We start from the raw sequence: 21,918 nt of genomic DNA, 5'->3' as shown, positions 1-21,918 counted from the left end.
AATGATGAAATTATCCACCCCTCTCCTTCCCGGAACAAACGCAGTTTGAAGGGGGAGTTAATTTCTCCATGTTAAATATTAGCATTGATACACTATGTTGAATATGCTATTATGGATGCGGAAGCGAAAACGAAAGCATAAAGTATAGAACACAATAACACAAGAGGATTACATGGTTTAGTCTAACGGCCTACATCCATGGAAGAAACTCTAAAGGGCTACATCAATAATATATTAGAGTGTAGAACAAATTCTGTATTACAATGAACTATAGCATGTGTATATATAGTAGACTAAACCCTAAACTAATAGACTTCTAGTACAAGTAGGAAACTTAGCTTGCACATAAAGTAGAATTAAGCTTGGGCTTATGCTAATGGGCTAATATATCTCTAACACTCCAGATGAGGTCCGATCCGAGCCACAATAATTTTAGTGATGATCTTATAAACTGAGTTACACAGGCTAATGGGTCCGTAGTTGGCAATGGTTTCGGGGCCTTGCATTTTGGGAATAAGTACAATATGGGTTTTCAGTCCCACTATTCCATTCGAGTTTCCTCCGGAAATTAAGGCCACTATCCAAGCTGTTCCTACGCCCATTTTTACGAGAAGTGGGGATAAACTAGCGTGGAAATTCTCCCCTAAGGCGGATTTTGATGCTAGGAGTGCCTATCTCTTAGCTTCGGACTACCAGGACACTAACACCTTTGATGGCACCTGGATTTGGAAACTTTGCACCCTCCCTAAAATCCAGATGTTCATGTGGAAGTGCTTACATCAGGCCATAGGTGTGAAAGAGTGCTTGGTAGCAAGAGGTATGCAGTTAAATGGATCCTGCCCGATGTGCCACGAAGCAAAACAATCCATAATCCATGCTCTTCGAGATTGCAATGTGGTGAAACCAACATGGCACCAACTTGGAGTTCACAGCAGTAACTCTACCTTCTTCTCCCAGAGAATCATAGCATGGCTAAGCACCAACGCCAAGTCAAAGTGGCTGTCTTCCTCGAATCACCCTCCATGGAATATTTTGTTTCTATTTGCCATCTGGCTTATTTGGCACCAACGCAATCAAACGGTCTTCAAGGGTAAAGGAGCAAACCCACAACTGGCGAAGAGTATCATCATGCAAGCCACGGAGTGTGCCTTGTGTATCAGTCGTCCTAGAAGGAATCAAGCTAGAACGTTTAGACAGATCAGATGGGAAAAGCCAGATACAGGTTGGGTGAAGCTAAACACAGATGGGTCGGCTTCTGACCTGTTGAACGCTGCAGGATGTGGAGGATTGATAAGGGATGACCAGGGGAACTGGATTGGGGGGTTTTCGAGATACATTGGACATACCAACAGCATCATAGCTAAGGTTTGGGTGCTTCGGGACGGCCTTCAACTTTGCCACCATATGAATTTTCAATCTGTCATTGTTGAGTTGGATGCTAGTACATTAGTTGATGCTGTCAATAACCCTGGTTATGCTAACACCATACTCTCTCCTCTGTTTGATGATTGTAAGCATTTGGTGACTTGCATTCCTCAGTGCCGTATCAGACATATCTTTCGAGAAGCCAACATGTGCGCTGACAAGCTGTCTAGATTAGGTCTCTTGCAATCTGCAGATTTTGTTTCCTTTTCTAGTCCGCCTGTGGACTTGCTCCCTCTCATTGAGGCAGATAAACGTGGCTTGTATACGAACAGAGTAGGCCCTGTAGTTGCCTCTGTTTCTTAGTGCTTTTTGTTTAATTGAATTCCAGTTTACCAAAAAAAAAAAAAAAAGATAACACTATACGCATACTTTACAATGCTTTTGTATTTTTAACATACAATAACCATACTTTATATGTATTATCAAATTAAACAATGATGATGAAGCAGATCTTACATGATATTTATATTTTCAAAATGTTCCAACTGTAGTTCTGTTGCTACAAGTCAGCTAGGTAGAAAACTCTAAAATTCAATTAATACTTAAGATCAGGCTCAAACATGAAACAACTAAACTCATATAGAAGTTTGAAATATTATTAGTCCAAGAACACTACAGAACCACACTCTTGAAACTTAGGTTCCATGAATTGGTGGTGGATCTTCAGTTGCAGCCCCTAGCTATTGAGTACTATCATTATCTCTCTTAAGAAGATTAGGTTACTCAATTATCTAATACAATAAAAAGATAAGAGGAAAGTGATGCCTCTCTCTTCAGATGTGAAAATCCTTCATGAGCCACCCAAATAAGTCATCGCACTCTGGAAGTAATTCTATTGAGAAGATTTACATTTAAATTGTAAAATTACAATTAGAGAAATTGAAATTGGAAATTAGAAATTACTCTAGGTATACACAAGCTTTTACAACCATCTGCTACCATCTGACAATATGCACACACCTAACACATAGACCTGTCACAATCTTTGCGACTGCAGCTACATTATGTTTATACAAATATTATGTTTTGTGTCGTTGTCAAAATACATGTATCTGTACTGATACACACCAGTTAATGGCATAAGCTATAACAGTAGCAAAAGGCCAGGTGTAGGTATACACACACATGGTATACACACATGGTATAAATACACAGCTGAGACTTGGACGAAAAAGCAGTAGACGCATGCTCAGAAATGGCCATGTTCCATATCAAAAAAGAAGAAGAAAGAAATGCCCATGTTCAAGCATGAAATGCTAGCAAATTATATAGGGAAAACATGAAATCAATTTTACTTTATCTTATTTTGCTTTTTTCTAACTTTTTATTTTCTTTTTGATATTTTTTATGGACTATTATGCATTACTCTGCTCATATGACAGGTAGTATTGTCAGTTCACTACTTCCATATTGCATAGTCTTGATTTATATATATGTGTGTGTTTTTGTGTGTACTTATTTTATTATTTTATTTATTTTTATTTTTTTGGTGTGATCATTTGCTCAATTGAACAAACTTTGTTGCAGATTTTGACTCTATTTGAGAGAGTGTTGAAGCGAGACTTTCTATCATCAAATTTTGCAACGACAGAGGAACTGTAGGGCTCCTGTACTCAGTCAGGAAGTTCATTGATACCACAAACCATGACAGCTGTTGCTTTGAGACTTTTTGATCAAAACCATTTGGATTGGATGGAATTATTTTTTTCTTGTTGAATAGTAGATGGGTTTGAAGAAAACACTGATTATAGGAAAAATGACAAAATAATCTTAACAAAATGATTAAGTCATTTTTTGGAATTTATACCCAAAACAATTATTTTTAAAACAATTTATCCAAATGCTTAATGTGGCTTTAGAAATAAAAAATATATATTTTTATATTTTTACCAAACGCTTATCTGTGATTTTTAAAATGGTATTTTCAAAAAGCATGTTCCTAAAACGTTTGTTTTTAAAACATACTTTTTGAAACAGCTTATCTAAACTGGCTCATAGACTCTCTGCCTCTATTATCTATGAAGCACGGGTGCGTTTCGGGATTCGGGTGCGGGTGCGGGAGCGGGTGCGGGACTCGGCAATTTTTGAAAAAGTAGGGTGCGGGTGCGGCGGGGTGCGGCGATTAAAAAATTATTAAAAATATTTTTATTTATATTTTTAATATATTGCTAAACATACATTTTTTACATTATATAAATATATACCAAATTTAAGAACAATGGTAAATAATAACTAGAATAGAGAGAATAGGAGAGAGCCTAGTTCAAAAGTGAAGGTAGAGAGTGGGAGAGAGGCTCAAGAAAAATGAAGAAGGAGAGGGTTGGGTCTTGGTTTTTTTTCCAAACGGTGCGTTTGCACCTCTTATTTTTTTTTTTTTTTTTTTTTTTTTTTTTTTTTTTTTTTTTCAGCCATAAGCACCTGTTATTGTTTTTTTTTTTTTTTGAATTTCGGCCGATATCGGCATATTTCGGCCGATATCGGCAGATTTCGGCCAATATCGGCCGATTTCGCCTGTATCGGCCGGTATCGGCAGATTTCGGCAGGACCGATTTCAACCGATACGGACCGATTCGGGCCGAATCGGCTCGATTTCGCGCGCGTCGGCCCGAATCGGCGCCGTATCGGCGCGAATCGCGCCGAAAAAATTGATTTTTTATTGCCGGACGCGGCACGGACGCGCAGGCAGCGGCGTCGCCTGCACGTCGCCGCGTCCGGCCGCGTCCGACGCGGGTGCGGCGGCCCAAACGCCGCACCCGTGCTTCATAGAACACAGATCAAAGTGAAATGAAAATCCACAATAATGAATAAACAATCTGGAGATTGCAGGGGATACGCCTTTGTGGCTTCTACAAAGAATTTGAAGCTAAGCCACGGCCTTTCTCTCTTCTTCGTTTCTTTCAATCACTTTAGCTCTGTTAATTCAAGTGAACTTGTATGTCACTTGATGTTAGTTACTTAACTCGTACCTAACTAATACCTCAAATTGGCTAGTGTGTGTGTGAAGCTTAGGGAGTGAATTGACTAAAAAAAAAAAGGTTTAAGAGACCTAAGGATCACTACTTCAAAGTTCAGGAGTTTTTGGCATTTTTTTTCCTAAATTACTCTACGGTGACTCTGATGTTGCTCACCTAAGAATTTGAGTGCCTGATACTCTACAAAACTTACCATATAAGTTGAATGGTTGTTGTAATGAATTTATAATCTAGATACTAAGGCCCTGTTTGGTTTACTACTCACTTATTTCTCAATTTTCATATCACAATTCTCATCACTCAATCCTCTATCTCATCTCTCATATTCTAACTCCCAATTTTCTATTAACTCAGTTCCCATTGTGTGTGGCATCAAACCTTGGCTTAAGTTTGTAGATAAAAAAGCAACTTTGTCTTAAAACTGTGGAGTCCACTAGTCTTAGGAACTCGTGTGAAAGTATGAAGAAAAAAACCTAGGCATTGAAGAAAGAGAAAGAAAGATAAAAGAAATGGATTTTGTTAATGTGTGTCCTAAGGGCACACAATAATTTTCATTTTTGGAAAAGATTTTCTAGGAAATTGAAAAAGTATTGACAGTTTTTTCAATTCCCAAAAAAAAATGTTTTCAAAAATAGATAGCTTAATGTGTGAGGGCACACATTAACCGGATCCAAAAGAAATAAATAAAATAAAAAAAGAGTGTGATTGGGTGGAATGTGATTGAGACTAGACATTGAAGTAGGTCGCACATAGATACAAAAATTTACAATAATACCATCGTAACTCATTTCTCATAACTTGAAAACCGTCAAAACTTGTTTTCAATTTTGAATTTTCATTACTCTAACTCAATTTTTTTTGAGTTTTGAGTTATAAAAACTGAAAACAAAAATTTAACCAAACAAGTAAACCAAGTGTGAGACTCATGAAAAGTGAATAATGAGTGATGAAAACTCTTTAAACCAAACATGGCCTAAAGTTGGGGGTACATTTTCACCCAACCTTAGTTCTATATCTTTTTTTTTTTCTTTTTTCTTTTTTTTTTCTTCGGCTGTCATGTTGTGATTGTGTTGCTACAAACACAAGAGTTGTCCCAGCGTGTCTGTGTCCAACACGTAAGGGTTTTTGTTGTGTCCATGCTTCTTATAAGTTAGAAGTTGGAACCCAAGCCCATTATCTAAACCAAATTAATGCGTTCGCACAACCCCAACTAGCAAAGTAATGGGGTAAAAAATCCTAAATTACTATTATTAGGAACCTATAGGTCAACTATTTATTTTCAAACCTGTTAAATTATATATTAATATGGGTTATATTAATGAGTGCCCTTGGGGTATTAGTTAACAATTCATTTTAAGAAAGTTTTAACATCACTTTTATAGAAATGAAAAAATTTGTCAAAACATTAATTATTTTTTTTCTTTTTTCATAATTTTTTTTAAATGGATTATTAGTATTTATTAGTATTTCCCTATTAATATGAGTCATGCTAACATCATGGTCCAAATGAAGTACATCTTCACACAAACTAAACAAAGGTATGAAGTTATTTTCCCAAGAGATCTATTATGCCAACATCTTGGTCCAACTGAAGTGCATCTTCACACAAACTAAACAAAGGTATAAAGTTATTTTCCTCCGAAGAGAAGTTGCAAAGTAAAGTTGTTTGAGTGCAAACCAAATTTTAGTTGCTAAAAAAAAAGTAAAGTTGTTTGAGTACAAAGTACAAACCAGTTTTTAGTTCGCTTGAAATGATTAAATACTACTCGAGATACTACTCACTTCCTTTAAAAAGGAATAGATTTTGTACAATCCAACTTAATAGGACTTCTTGAGAAATGTATAAGTTAACAATAAGAAGGAAATTAAAAGAATACTTTATTAATAATAACAGTACAAGATTATAATGCTTAAAGTTACAAAGAGCCTAGTTTATGCGAGATAAAACTAATGCACTTACAAGTATGAAGTCACAAAAATTAGTGGATAACTCTGGATTTCGGGTACAAGAGATTCAAATGTCTTTGGTTTGGATGTCTGAGAACGTACTTCTCTGTTTATACTTTGAAGTTTTTCACAATTAGTATTGTTTCCCTTGCCATGTGTCATATCAAAGTTTGCTTTCCTTTATGTTATCTTCGGCTGAGAATCCTCTAATAATCGCCTCTAGGTAACTGTTGTCATTCCCATGCTTATGATGTGTTTCCATTATTGTATTGTCATTGTGTGAGGCATAATTTTTTTTATTCCTATGTTTCTCATGTGTTCATATTTAAACACAATCATGCAAGCTCCCACATATAATTCAAGGCAACTATCTGAGTGGATTTTAAATAATGTGACACCACCTGTCTCTCATTGAAGGCTTCACTTTATTATTAATATGCTTGTGATATAGCATTTTAAATAATTATTCATAATATATTTTGAAATTTTAAATCCAGCAATCACCCCACAAAATCCTAGCCGCCATCAGACCCAACGAAAACCCAAATTAAACCTAACCACTGTCGCTAACCATCACTTGACCCTACTATTGTCATTCATCAGACAAGTTTAGACTACTAATCTGTTGCGAATTCTCTTATGGACCTTTCAATGTCATCAATGAATAAATTTTGATGGGTTTGTTGGGCTATGATGACCTAATTTTGTTGGTCCATGAATTTGGGCCTTTGTGGAATGGGTCTTGAAACCTGGTAAAAAAAAAAAAGGGTCATGGCTCATTAACAATTTATAATATTTCAATCTTTTTCCTAAGAAACCTCTCATTTGAGACCCAAATAATAGGTCCTACTCTGTTTGTTGAATGCAATCAAGAATAAGACTACAATTTCTATGAAAAAACTATGAATATTTCTATGGCGAATTCTTTTTTTTTCAAAAGACTATGAGTGACAACCAAAAAGTCAGGAACTTATTGCGAATAAGCTCAGATTCATTTAATTATATAAACACAGTCCCAATTAAATTGGGCCAGATTCACAAATCCTTGTCCCTAACATTTTATATTTTTGTTTAATATAAAATTTGATAACTCTGATTGTGTTTGAATATGAAACTATATATTTTACAATTAAAAAAATAAAGATCTATCAAGATTCTAATGAAGGGTTTGAATATACAATAAAATTTAAATTCAATAATATATATACATAGAGAGAGAGAGAGAGAGAGAGAGAGAGAGAGGGAGGGGCGGAGCTAGGACTTGGAGTTAGAGGGGCGAATAATTTCTTGCTAGTTGTGTGAGGTGGTTGTAACCTCCGACTCTACTGTTCAATCATTGAAGGGTTTTTTTGTGTGTATTTTTTTCGTGTGTCTATTGCTGGATAAAAACAAAATTATTTTGTTTAAAAATTTATGAAGTGTCTGGTTGTTTGTTTTGGGTAAAATAGGTTAATTGGGCTTTAGTTTTTTTTATCTTTACTATTGGTAATTTTTGTTGTGGGCTAATTTTTATGGGCTTGTATATTTTGTTTTAGATTTTAGATCTATAAAAATTTTTATGGCCTTTAAAATGAGGAAAATGCTAAAGTTACAAATCTTTTTACAAATTGCTGATGTGGTAAGTGGTTATTGGTAAGTAAAAAAAAAATTATCTTTTTTTTTTTGGGTAATCTGCAATAACATTAATTAAGAAAAGGAAATACAAGCTGGGTAATCCGCCTTACAAACAAACTCGATGACTGGCGGGATATTACCATTATGGAAAATGAAGGACTGAATAGAAGAAAGAGCAAATCTGGCAACTTCATGAGCTGCCGAATTGCCTACTCTTCGAACCCAACTAAACTTGACTGAAGAAAAACACAAAGCTAGGCCAAGAATGTTGTTGATGAATGTACTGATCAACCAGTCAGGTGTGGAGTCAGATTGGGATAAATGCTCAAAACAAGCCTTAGCATCTCCCTCAAAAACCACATGATGCCAATGTTCTCGCTTCGCAATCTCAATTGCCCATAACAGAGTGGCGGCTTCAGCTTGGAGAGGGGGGCATAAAGAGCGGCATCTCCCCCAAATACCAGTGACCTCTCCTTTGTGGTTACGGGCAATGACTCCAAGGGCAGTAGCGGTGCTAGACAAAGTAGCATCGACATTAATTTTGATCCATCCCGGTGGAGGGGGGAGTCAAGGTATGACTTGCTCAAGAGAAGGCTTGGGAGGACCACTATCAACCAGCTTGGAGTACTTTGAGAATCTGGACATCACAGATTTGGAGGACTTAGAAATATCAATGTGAGCATCTTGGAATAAGATGTTGTTCCGAAGGTGCCAAATTTCCTCCACAGTGAAGGCCATGTTTAAGGTGATAAGCCATTTATCATAAGAGGGGAGAGTGGAAACTGGAGGCTCAAGAACCAGCTTTATGATGTCCTCAAAAGTTTGGACCATGTTCTGGTCAAGTCTAAAACCCCAGCAAGCAGTGTACCATAGAGCTCTGGAGATATGCCATCCAAAGAAGAGGTGCACACACGACTCACTTACACTTTTACATAATGTGCAAACAGGGTCAATGTGCTCCAGTCTACATGACAAATTCTCTTTAGTTGGGATGGAATTTGTGCCGATCCTCCAAAGCAGCATTTTGATTCTCTCCGGGATTCTAGCCTTCCAAAGCTTCATCCATGGAACATCTGAATGATCAGATTGTGGCTCTTGGGCAATAGAAACTCTGTATGTTGACTTGACAGAGAACCTACCCTTGGAATCAAGGATCCAAATAAGCTTGTCCTGTTTGGGGTGGTAAGGCAGAGGGATTGACAATATGGCTTGAGCAAAGACTTCATCAAATAGCTGGTGGATGAGCCTAGCATTCCAGCAATGATTAGAAGCATCAAATAGATGAGAGACAGAAAGAGGGGTGTGGGTTAGAGACTCATCCTTGGGCATTGGCTTGAAGCCTTGGATCCATGGAACCCACGGTTCTGTCCAAACATTAATCGAAGCACCATCTCCGATAAGATAACATGCGCCTTTAACAATTAGCTCTTTGGATTTTTCGATAGCTCTTCAAGAAGGGGAGGCTGATCTTTGGGGGTCGCTGAATAGCCAATCATGCTTCACCTTATATTTCGCTCTTAAAACCCTCATACATAAGCTATCTCTCTTGGAAGCAACCATCCAAGCGAGTTTAGCAAGAAGTGCAGAGTTGAATTCTTTTGCTTTCTTGAAGCCCAACCCCCCTAGGCGCTTAAGATGACACACCTTCTCCCAAGCTCTCCAAGCAATAAATCTACCCTCTGTGGCTTTGGGTTTCCACCAGAATCTTCTGACAGTGGCGTCAAATTTATCGCAAATCTTGGATGGGATGTTGAAAGTCGACATGGTGTAGTTTGGGATTGCTTGAGCTACTGAGGAAATAAGGGTACTCCTACCTGCCCATGATAAACACTTACTTCTCCACCCGAGTAAATTGGCCTCAAGTTTATCTAGGAGGAACTTTGAGTCCTTGGAGGGGGCTCTAGAAAGGAATAAAGGGGCTCCGAGGTAGATGGCATCCTTTTTTAGGCTCTTCATGTTGAGAAGGTGCTTGATCCCTCTTCTATTATTGATCCCTCTTCTATTATTGGGCCGAGAGTGCTTGGAGAAGAAGACTCTAGATTTGGCCCAATTGATATTCTGCCCTGACCAATTACAATACTTCTCGACATAGCTAACAATGTTTGAAGCATCATTTCTGGTGGCCTTTGAAAAGAGCATAATATCATCGGCATACATCACGTGGGTAATGGCTGGCCCACCTATGCTAGCTTTAACCCCACTAATTTTTTTTTAGCAGAACTCGTGATCAAGGATCCTAGACAGGATTTCTTATCCCAAGATGAAGAGATAGGAGGACAGAGGGTCTCCCTGCCTAATTCCTCGAGTAGGCTTGAATTGTTTAGATTTTCCCCTATTCACCAGTACCTCAAAAGACACACTAGAGATACAAGCTAAAATCTAGCTTATAAAACTCTCATCAAAACCAAACTTAATCAGAACAGCTTGAATGAAACCCCAGTTGACTCTATCATAAGCCTTTTGAAGGTCTAACTTGATGGCCATAAAACCAATTTTAACTTTCCTCACTTTGAAACTATGAAGCATTTCTTGGACGATCAATTGATTTTCAGCAATCCACCTACCTGGGATGAAAGCGGTTTGGCAGGAAGAAATGAGCTTGTGCAGTAGTGGCCGAATCTTTGCGACAAGCAACTTTGAGATAATCTTGTAAACCATGTTGCAAAAGCTTATCGGGCGATAGTTGTTTGTAGAGGATGGATTAGGAGTTTTGGGAATTAGAACAATAAGGGAACTATTTACTTCCTTAGGCATCCTTCTTTCAACAAAGAAGGAAGAAACAGCTTGAATCACCGTATCTCCTACAATAGGCCAGAACTCCTTATAGAAAAGAGCTGAAAATCCGTCAGGACCCGGGGCCTTTGTATCATGCATTTCAAAGAGTGTTCTTTTTATCTCTTCGGGGGTAGGAATTGTGCGCAAGATAATGTTATCAGCCTCGAAAATACACGGTGTTATCAGATTGTCTAGATCAGTGGGTAAAGAAACCTCTTCTTCTTTGAAAAGCTTAATGAAAGAGTCTAGGAAATGCTGTCTGATCTGGTTGGAGTTAGATGCCCAAGACCCATCTTCGCATTTGATTGCATCAATTCTGTTTTACCATCTACGAATGATGGTGGAGAGATGAAAAAACCTTGTACTCCTATCCCCTTCTTTGAGCCACAGTTCTCTTGATTTGTCTCCACATAACTTCACTCCTAGCAAGCCATTCCGACAAGTCAGTGAGCAACACAGATTCTATCTTCCCATTGTCAGTAGAGGGAGGATTTTTTTGGACTTCAGCTATCTTATTCATAAGACAATTGATCTTGTCTTGGTAGTGTCCAAAGATCTCTTTATTCCACTTCCGAAGTGCTTCCCTTGTGGCTGCTTGTTTCTTGCATAACTTAACCATAGCTGACCCAGTTACCCTTTCATTACAAGCCTTCTCCACAATAGAATTGCAATTGTTATCCCTAATCCTAGCTGCCTCAAATCGGAAAGGCCTGTGGGCGAAACTATCTTTGGGGTTAGTATCTAGGAGCAAAGGAGCATGATCAGAACTGATTGCCCCTAAGTGAGCTATACTGGCCCTAGGAAAGGCTAACCTCCAGGATATGTTTGCAATACCCCTATCTAGCCTCCTCTTAATCGCGGAATTACCCCAACCTCTTTTAGCCCATGTAAACTTGTTGCCAGAGCAGCCCAAATCAATGGCTCCAAACTCAAAAATTAATTCCTTCAAGTAATTGGTGGCTGAGGAGCCACCTCTATTACCTCCCAGGATCTCATTATCACTGATTATGAAATTGAAGTCCCCCATACAGACCCATAGGCTTTGAAAAGATTCTAACAGTGCCATAAGATTTTCCCAAGCATTTTTCTTTTTAGTTGCATAGGGTGGACCATAAAAGCCCACAAGAAACCAATCGCAAACAGCCTTAGTGACCTTAACAACAATAAGGTTTTTATTGAACTCAATCGGATGTAGAGAAACACTAGACTTCCACATAGCACAAGTACCACTAGCTGAACCTTTAGCATCAACTACAATCAACTCTGAGAAACCAATAGATTTTTTGACTTTCTCCAACCGACTTTTACCAGCTTTCATTTCACACAGAAAAATAAAATCGGGCTTAGACCCTCTTATGTGAGCCTTTAAGGCTCAAACTATCGTGGCGTTGCAGATGCCACGACTGTTCCAACTGAGGGTTTTCATGGGGAGGCTGGGGGCATGGTAAGGCCCACCTCCTCAGCCAATTGAACTTGGGAAGAAAAAGAAAAAAACTTGCAGGTAGTTTCAGTGGAAGGTGACTGATGGAGAGAGTTTTTAAGAGACTCACCATGTTTTTTGTGTGCTTTTGCCTGCTTAGACCTTTGCTCTGCTTTTTGAGTAGAGAGCTTTGTCTCGGACTGAGGGAAGACCGTGGTAGATTCTGTGGCTTCATCTGATTTTTTCAATCTTTTAGCGAAAATGGCAATTTCTTGTTTGGTAACTTTTCTCTTGTGGGTGGTGTGAGGGCTGGAAGGAGTGGTGGTACTCTTTTAGATGTCGTAGGTATCAGGAAAGGGTGGAATTTGGGGAGAAACTTTATGGTAGGTTGATTTTGTTGAAAGTGGGGTTAGGCAAGGGTTATCTTCCAATATGTTTGATGGGGTGGACAGGGTTGGCCCGTGTGAATGAGGGATACATGGCCTTGTGGTGGATTTTTCAACTAGGCTTGTAGTATTAATTTTTGGGCTGCTGGGTGGGTTATTATTTGGGTTGTTGGGTGGGCTTTCTGTATTGGTTTTTGGGCTGCTAGGTGGGCTATATTTGCTTTCATGTGTTGCGGTGCTCTTCTTAGTGGGACAAGTGTCCTTGGGCAGCTGTTCAACGGCTCTTTGGATCAGCTTGGAGGACAGGTGTCCCTGGGCAGTAGTACAGAGCCCATGTGGTTGGTGTGGCTCGAGTATGTCCTTTTGACAGTGCCACTGAGCTGATCCAGTTGTCGTATCTGGGACGTGGTTGATGTGGCTTAGAGGCGCGTCCAAATTTGTTTGATTCAGTTTGGAGTGGGTCGTCAGAGTGGAAAGAACGCCGTTGGCCGTGTTCTCAGGATCAGCTTCAGTGATGTTTGTGTCTCGAGGGGGAGAGCATGGGGATGAGAAGGCTCCATAGGGAATCTCATCATTATTAGCTCGTAGCCACGGGCCTGAGGCAGCAAAAAGGTGTCCAAGAGGATTGCAAAGCCTGAAAACATTTTCCCGGCAGAGCTTAAGTTCATGACCGATAACTCCGCATCGAAAAGAAACATCTGCAAGTTTTTCATATTTCAGGCCAATCCATAGGTCTGGGAGGTTCTCGCATGGAAGGAAAAAGCCAAGAGCTAGCGGGTTGGCTACATTTACCTCCACCTTAATACGGGTAATTTTTTTTCCATACTCCTCCTCCGTCGCTTGCGAAGTCCACTTCAATAATGTTACCTGCCAGAGCTCCAATCCTTTGGAGATTGCTTTTAGATTTCCATATCTCAGGTAGTCCGTGGACTTGGACCCAAAAGTCCGAGAAGGAAAAGGACACTTTTCGCCACGCTAATAATGGGTTCCAGAGCTTTAGAATCAGGTGCCCTCCTCGAATAGACCAAGGTTTCCTATTGTAGACATTATAGAGATCTGCCTCATGGTGGAAGTGGAACATGAAAATGTATTTGTTGACCCGCTTGACCTGAAGCAGGAAGGCGGGTCTCCATGCTTTTTGAACAACATCGTTCACAATAGCTAGACTAATGGATTTGGATGTTACTAGCTTGCCTAGCATGATGTGCTTTGATTTTATGGGGTTCTCTTGGTTTAGAGGGAGCTCTAGACGGATATCTTGGCAGGTGAAGTTCTCAGTCCTAGAGACAAGGTCAGAGACTTCCATGCTGTGCTAACCCACGAGACAAACAGAGCAAGCTCAGAGGGAGAAGAAGTGATGTAGACAGGAGGTTGGTGGCTAGAAAAGTCCGGTGAAGAGGGTAAACCAAATAAATGTGGAGGGAGGAGAGGGACAAAAACTCATATGCCAACCAATAAGAATTTGTTACCTCAACAATTTGTAAACATATTGTAGAAAATTATGTGGCTATAACATTACTTTTAAAAAAAATCAATAATATTGTCAAAGGGTGCAAATGTAATTTTATATAACAAAATTACTAAAATTAATGTACTGATTCTATTATAGAATTATAGATTATGATTGAAGCGCAGTTGTTACTAGTAATAGTAACAATAAGCCCTAGACAAGAGAAGGTCTATGAAAAATACAGTCAAATTCATAAATAAGTACTCACGGTTACAAACATTTTTCTTTTAGCAAATGATATAAAATTAGACAATGAGATGGTTCTACCTTCTACTTCTTGGGAACAAACTTCCCTTTTGGACTTGGTAGTCCATATCGAAAACAGTAGAAAAATAAAAAGGGAGGAAAGTACAAAATGTAGATCAAATATCTAACTTGGAGATTTTCTTACGCATCAATTCAAGGCTGCCACCTCTCAGTGTGCATCAAGCAAGTAATTGCAACGTTACTTTGGACCGCACAACTTCCATTGGCAACCACAAAGCAACTTTTGCACTCCCAACCGTACACCCCAATCTCCCAAATGCCAAATCACACATTTCAGGTACTCTCCAAACACCTACTCTCCTACATTCCCAAAACACCTTAACAATGCAACTACTTATTAGCTCAATTCAGTTCAAGTTCATTTCTCAAAATAAGCAAAGTATAAAGGAGACTTATTAGCAAAAATAAAAAGTATAAAGGAGACTTCGATATGAACGTATCAGTGTCTTATGTCAAGGCCAGCAATATGGTCCAACAACCCACATGTAGGCACAGACAAACATCCAAAAGAGTTAAGCGGCCACGGCAGTAATATAAATGAATAAATAGAAGAGTAGCTTAGTCAAATGCAAAAACTAATAATGACATTTCATTTTTTTTTTTTTCTTCAATTGCTTGGATGGATATTGGGGGTGGGGGGGCAGAGCCCAAAAATACAAATATTTGAAAAAAAAAAAATCTCTCAAGAGCATATTAGGCCCTCTAAATATTTCATCACACAGTTATTCAAACAATGAAGCATGAATTTTCTTCAGAGGTTCAAACTCCCAACTCTTAAATGATTCACTTAGCACTCGCAAGCTGGGTGCGAAGGAGCTTGGCTGCGGCAACCATGTTTTTAAGAGCTGGCTTCACCTCAGTGTACTTGCGAGTCTTGAGTCCACAGTCAGGGTTAACCCACAAGATGTTTGTCTCAAGCACAGCAAGCATCTTGTTGATCCGGTCAGCAATCTCCTCAGTTGATGGTATTCTAGGGGAGTGGATGTCATAGACACCAGGGCCAATTCCAGCACCATACTTGACTCCCTCACGGAAGACCGAAAGAAGCTTCTCATCAGAACGAGAATTCTCAATGGTGATCACATCAGCATCCATGTCGATAATTGAGTGAATGATGTCATTGAAGTTGGAATAGCACATATGGGTGTGGATCTGTTGATTGTTGAAAGATGAGAATAAAGAAGAAATTGAAGCAACTGAAAAAGAATGAAACGTAAAGCTAAACTTCAAGGTGTTTTGTAGGAAGTGAAAAGGAAATAAACCTGGGTAGTGTCGACGACACCGCAGTTAGTGATCCTGAAGGAGTGGACAGCCCAGTCCAAATAGAAAGCTTGCTCGGATTTCCTAAGCGGCAACCCCTCTCTCAAAGCAGCCTCATCAATTTGGATAACATTAATACCAGCTTTCTCAAGATCCTCCACTTCGTCCTTGATGGACAATGCAATTTGATAGCAAGTCTCATGTCTGACAACAAGAATTATATGTAGTGTTAGTAAAAAAAAAAAAAAAAAAAAAACAGATCAATCAACAGAAGTAGCTTGTTCTGTCCTTTTATCTCTTTTGGGTCTTCTATTATTTTTATACCTTGGCTGGTCATTTCGAACAAAGGACCAGTTGAGAATGGTGACAGGACCAGTAAGCATTCCCTTCATAGGGCGAGCAGTCATGCTCTGAGCGGCAGAGGACCAGAAGACAGTCATTGGGTTGGGACGGCTCACATCACCATAGATAATGGGTGGCTTCACACAGCGAGATCCATAAGATTGCACCCACCCATTGACAGTAAAGGCAAAACCCGACAGCTGCTCCCCGAAATACTCAACCATATCATTCCTCTGTAATGAAAATTTTCCACAATTAGTGGGAGCTACTCATACAAAGATAAAAGGTAACCTAGACAGATACAGTGCTCTTTAAAATTTTAAATTTTAGGAAAGCATTAGATATATCCTACTGCCGATCTTCAAATAAACAGATATTAATATAGGGAGTCACACCTCAGGCTCTCCATGAACCAGAACATCAATATCAAGTTCTTCTTGGAGCTTGACAACTTTGTTAATTTCCTCCTTAATGGCCTTAACATATTCATCCTCAGAGATTCTATAGAGAACAGCATGATCAGGGAATATATTAGATAAACGTTCAAAACTCACATGCTGAGCAAAACAAATAGAATTGTCACTTCACTCACTTCTTTGCCTTGTACTCACGACGGACCCTTCTGAGTTCAATGGTCTGAGGGAAGGACCCAATGGTGGTGGTAGGGAGAATTGGAAGGTTGAGCTTCTTCTGCTGAGCATCCAGTCTGGCACTCACATTTGTAGCACGGCGGTGGTCAGAACCCTTCAAAGCAGCAGCCTGAGGAATCAAGAAATTAAGTCATCAGTAAGCATATATACATACAGTATAGCCACTTGAAAGGCAGAAAAATGAAGAATGAGGCACTCACAGCTTTCTGAACAGATTCGTTTGTCACTCTTGGAGAGCACTTCCTTGATGCCTGAGCTGCAGCATTATCAGAGAAGAATGCCTGAAAATAAAACCACAAAGAGTGAGTATGTGGCATTCATATCAACTTAAGCAAAAAGAACAATTAAACACAAAAACAATTTCTTTCAAGGTGGTTTACAAGATTTCTCCCAGAAGTTCAAGCAAAAATCTCAACTAATTTTCAAGCAAACAATGGTGCTTCACATAGCCAACCATCTCTTCTAACTTAAAAGTCCAAGATTTGTAAACCCACTTATCAAACGTCACTATTATCCTCGTTACTGACTAGGAACCAACGACCACAATGGAACTAGTAATTTCAGTACACACACACACACACAGGTAACTTACATCATCCTTGTGACCAGCCAGGGCCTTAGCCAATGCATTCACTTCAACAACTTTCTGTGCTGCAAAAGCAAGCCATGACTTGATTTCGTTGTCCAACTTAGTCTCATTAACTAGATCAACAGCGGTATGGAGAAGCGAGCAGGAGGTAGAGACCACTAGTTTATCTGCACAGAAAAAAGGAAAGAAAAAAATAAATAAATAAAGAACTACATATAATGAAAGCATCTATCACCATGGACAACAAGACATAAAAGTAAAACATTTGTACCTTTGCCCACAATTCCCTCAAGAGCATGCAATGTGCTAAGAGAAGCAGCAAGATCATTGGCCCAAATATTCCTTCCATCAACGACTCCAGCAAAGAGGTATTTTCCCTTGGGGAATTCAGCCTTGATCAATTCAAGGGTCTTAGTACCACGAACCAAATCGAATCCAAAAGCAGTGACACCCTTCAAAGCAGTTAGTGTCTTGTATGCCTCAGCAGGAACATCAGCAAAGTAGGTCTCAATGAGAACATTCAATCCAGATAGAGATGATTCTAGCTCAGAGTAGGCATCAGTGAACGCTTTCAATTTGTGAGAATCAAGATCCAATACAATGGAGGGCTCATCAAACTGAATCCAGGAAGCACCGGCTGCTTTAAGCTCACAGATCACTTCCCTGAAGAAATATTCATCGATGCAACAATGAATTAGAAAATTCAGATCATTTAGATCTGGAATAAATGACATAGATGGTAAGTTAAAAAAAATCTCACTTGTAGATAGGAAGGATTTTTTCAAGAAGGGATAGGAGAGAGAAGTTCTTCTCAACTCCCTTTGCAGGTTTAGACAGCAACAAGTAGGACACAGGGCCAACAAGGACTGGAACAGTATCTACTCCAAGCTGCATGACACACAAAGGGAGTGGAACTCAATATACCGCATACATTAATAAGTCGATTCACATCACAGGTACAGAAAAATGAAAGGAATAACTTGTAATTATGATCAGGGCCTGGTACTATTGAAGGAGGATATGTGACAAGAAGCCATCATGATGCTTGCATTGCTAGGCTAGTTTCTATACATGTATGTCATATCAATTTCAAACCATTATCAACATTATTTTTTATTGGTAAGCTACACACACACAAACCAAATGGGTTTCGAACCCATAACCTCAGCATAAAAACTCACTGCTATTAATACACATCCAGACCCAATATATATAAATTAATTGACAAAATATTATCAATTTTAGAAGTCTTAATGATCAACTGATAGAAGAAATAGAAAAGAAACATACCGCCTTAGCCTCCTTGTATTCAGAAACTGCCTTGTGAGAAGCATAAGAGAAGTTAACATCAGGTCCCAATTCAGGGACAATGAAATGGCTGGATGGATCAACAAAATAACAATACTTCAATATAAAAACAAATAAACTTAACATACACACATAAGGAAAGTGATGATGATGAAAGTGACTTACTAGTTGGTGTCGAACCACTTGGTCATTTCCATAGCAGGTACAGAGGCATTTCCTCTGGCCATGGAGAAGTAGGTGTCGAATCCAATTTCACCACCATTCCAACCATATCTTGGTGGAACAGCCCCAAGCATTGCGGTGGTGTCAAGCACCTGATCGTAGTAAGCGAAAGTGTTGCTGGGGATGTACTTGGTCCCGGCAACAGCCATCTGCTTCCAGATGGATGACCTCAAATCTGCAGCCACCTTCTGCAAATCCTCGGCACTGCTCTTTCCATCCCAGAACGATTCCAATGCGAACTTCAGCTCTCTCTTGGGGCCCATGCGAGGGTATCCAACAATATGTGATGCCATTGTTCTAAAATCAAATAAACAAAATTAATTAATTTTAAAAAAAAAAATGCTTAGTACTGCTGGATCTGTTTAAGAAGAAACTAATCAATTCTTTCAGATCTATATCTAACACATCGGCTGGTTTCAATTTCAATTATGTGTGTTTTGCCCAGATCTAAATCTAATATCTGAAATCCAGGTCAGATCTAATGTGAATAGCAAAGACGAATTCTAGATCCGGAGTATAAATATGGTTCAAAACACCGGTTTCTTATAACCAAAACTAGATCCGTCGTGACCCTAGCTAATTGAGAGATGTGTGTGTTTGTGGTAAGGTCTTTTATTTATATATAAAATAAATGGGACTCACAAACTCACTCACCAATAGATCTCTCAAACAAAACAAAGAAAGTAAGGTTATTAGATTTGAGTTTATAGAGACAACATCGTCGTCGTTGTTGTCTTTTTAATGTTTTAGAAAAGCAACTAAACTAAAAAAATGAAACAAAAACAAGGTGTTGCATTGGGGAAAATGAAGGACTGGACAGGGATCAACGAAAGAAGCATACCTTTCGGATCTCAACTATTAAGATTATTATTATTATTATTTATTTATTTTAATTTTAAAGAACGAATGTACGAGGGAGGAAGGAGTCTTTGCAGAGCTTGGAGCAGAGCAAAGAAGCGCGAGTTGAATGGAGAGTATTTGGGTCCTATTTATAGCCAAAGTTGGAATTGTCATACTTTTAATTACCGTGCTGGCAGGTGGACAGTAGATCTCATTTGGCCCTCTTTTCAATGAATTTGTACTTTTTTAGCTTTTGTTTTTTCTCTCTTATTTTTAGCATGTTTACTCGCTTTTGTGGCGCGTGTGACGGTTTTGCACTGGTGTTAACTTTGCAACTTCAACGAATTAATCAAAACATAGCTTAGTTCGTTTAACATTTTCTAGGAAATTTTTCTAAAAAGCTCTCTTTTTTCTTTTCTTTTCTTTTTTTTATGTTTGGTAACTACTTTTAAAATAGAATAATTCTTAGGTACTCCTGAAAGACGAAAAATGATGCTCTCTCTCCTCATATTTATAGTGAAATCTACTCATTAAATTCATAGTGAGATCCACCATGAATGTGAGAGAATGAAGTACCATTTCTCCGTACTCCGAAAGTACCTAAGAATTACTCTTTAAAATGAGTAATAAAAAAATTATTTCTTAACTTCACTTATTTAACTTCGCGTGAGATAGAGTTATGTTCCTTAAAATTTTAGTGGAAAATAACTTTATCTCTTACTAAGTTAAATATGAGAAGTTAAGAGATAATTTTTCTTTGACTATTGTTTTAGAGAAATGCTATTGATGATGCCGAAAATCCTCAATTAGCCATACAGCCTTTATGTACCGAAGCAACACATGCACTACATTGAAGAGAAGAACTAACGAAGAGTACCGACCAAATACCATTCGACGGTCAAGCTAGAGAGATTTCCTGTTCACCACTCTAAAGTGCCAGAGTTGGGATTAATTATGTGTACCTTATTTTCTGAAGGTTTTGGCCTTTTTTATAGTAGTGGGGAACTGAACTTAGTGCCTTGGGCAAGATGAATATTTTCTTGTGGAGAAGATCCTCATAAATGTGCGTAATTTAAGGGATTCTTTCCAAATAGGGGCTCGATCGACTAGGGTTAATTGTGGAGCACAAGTAATTGCTATTTGAAGTTTCTTGGGGGCCAAATAAGCCATGTTATTGCCACGTGGCTTTTGCCACTATCAAGCTCATCATCCATCCGCACCTTTATCTGTCCACTATAGATGATCCGTTCCCCCAGATCATCCGTCAAACCTTACCATGTCATTGTCGCCTCATCTTTTTGTTTGTCTTTTTGGCGAAGTTAACCATGGTAGGTTTTCGTAAATCCTGGCCGTCTACTTCAATCTTACCCTATTTAGTTGCCCCTCACTCTACGGACCCATCACCTACGCTTGTATGAATCTAGGGAGTGATGTTGGGACCCTATCCTTGAGAAGCGTAGACCTAGAGTCTTAGGATTTTTACCCGTCACTTGTAGATGTTAGATGTCTAGTGAGGCGTTAAGTGGTCAATCGTTTGTCTGCAAATGAGCGGGCTATGATGAGGTGTTTTCGTCAGGTCAAGCAGACCCTGACACCTCCAGCAAGGAAAGGAATCGTCAGCCAACTCTCCTTCCAAGATGGAGGATGAGGTGCAACGTGAGGACGGGTCAGAGTAAGATTCAAATGATGACCTAAACGGTGTAGATCCTCCCATCCAATCCATCATAGGTCCTGATAAGTTCAGGGAATTTGTCATACTTCCTTTGTGGACGGTTAATGACTTCGTTTCTACCATCAAACCAACAAACTTAGGGAGAAGTACTAGATACCCGATAACATATCCATCTGTCTACCCTTCAAGTCTGAAAAGTGCTACTATAGGAGTCTTGAAGACGTCGGGGTGTATGAGCAAATGCTGAAAGCATGGCTTCACTTCTCATTGAGTGCTCTTCACCATCGTCTTCTCCAATACCTAGGATTGGCCATCTCCTAGATCTCTTCGAATGCCTAGAGAGTTTTCCTAGGTGTAGAAGTTTTGTATGGGGTGATGTCTAACGAGGCACGCCGGTTGACGGTAAAGGAGTTCTTCCATTGTTACCATCCTTCTGAAATCGCCCAATCCAAGAAGATGTATAGTTTCCTGCCGAGGAGTCCGTTGCTTAGATAGTGTGTGAGACCCCAGACTCCAACAGGAACTAGAAAGGTCGATACTTTTTCCTCCGAGGGGACGACTGGATGTGTCACCTTAATGACTATGAGTACATGCCTGTGGACAAGACATGGGGTATAATGCCCTCGTCTGGTAGGTGTCCGTCCTTTTTAGGTTTAAAAAAAAAATTGTTTAATCGTTCTAGTAGTCTCCTTTTGCAGCTTGTGACCGTCTACAAGTTA

At 39.1% G+C, this 21,918-nt stretch overlaps 3 protein-coding genes across 3 annotated transcripts; all 3 read right to left on the bottom strand.

Annotated features, from left to right (window-relative positions):
- Positions 1-8,030: 8,030 nt before the first annotated feature.
- LOC142609041 (uncharacterized) lies at positions 8,031-9,287 on the bottom strand. Its single transcript, XM_075780683.1, has 2 exons — positions 8,587-9,287; positions 8,031-8,472 (listed from the first exon to the last, which is right to left on the bottom strand). The coding sequence occupies exons 1-2, from the start codon at positions 9,285-9,287 to the stop codon at positions 8,031-8,033; spliced, it is 1,143 nt and encodes a 380-aa protein (XP_075636798.1).
- Positions 9,288-11,100: 1,813 nt separating this feature from the next.
- LOC142609040 (uncharacterized) lies at positions 11,101-12,051 on the bottom strand. The gene has a single exon (XM_075780682.1). The coding sequence runs from the start codon at positions 12,049-12,051 to the stop codon at positions 11,101-11,103; it is 951 nt and encodes a 316-aa protein (XP_075636797.1).
- Positions 12,052-14,887: 2,836 nt separating this feature from the next.
- LOC142609928 (5-methyltetrahydropteroyltriglutamate--homocysteine methyltransferase 1) lies at positions 14,888-19,662 on the bottom strand. Its single transcript, XM_075781655.1, has 12 exons — positions 19,529-19,662; positions 18,631-18,984; positions 18,448-18,535; positions 17,918-18,045; positions 17,429-17,820; positions 17,161-17,324; positions 16,769-16,849; positions 16,511-16,677; positions 16,314-16,419; positions 15,901-16,151; positions 15,579-15,780; positions 14,888-15,468 (listed from the first exon to the last, which is right to left on the bottom strand). Exons 2-12 carry the CDS (start codon positions 18,978-18,980, stop codon positions 15,100-15,102), a joined length of 2,298 nt encoding a protein of 765 aa, XP_075637770.1. The 5' UTR covers positions 18,981-18,984; positions 19,529-19,662; the 3' UTR covers positions 14,888-15,099.
- Between the last annotated feature and the right edge of the window lie 2,256 nt (positions 19,663-21,918).

This window comes from Castanea sativa, chromosome 9, assembly GCF_040712315.1.
Source record: "Castanea sativa cultivar Marrone di Chiusa Pesio chromosome 9, ASM4071231v1".
Taxonomy (NCBI): domain Eukaryota; kingdom Viridiplantae; phylum Streptophyta; class Magnoliopsida; order Fagales; family Fagaceae; genus Castanea; species Castanea sativa.
This window is presented reverse-complemented; position numbering and strand designations above follow the sequence as displayed.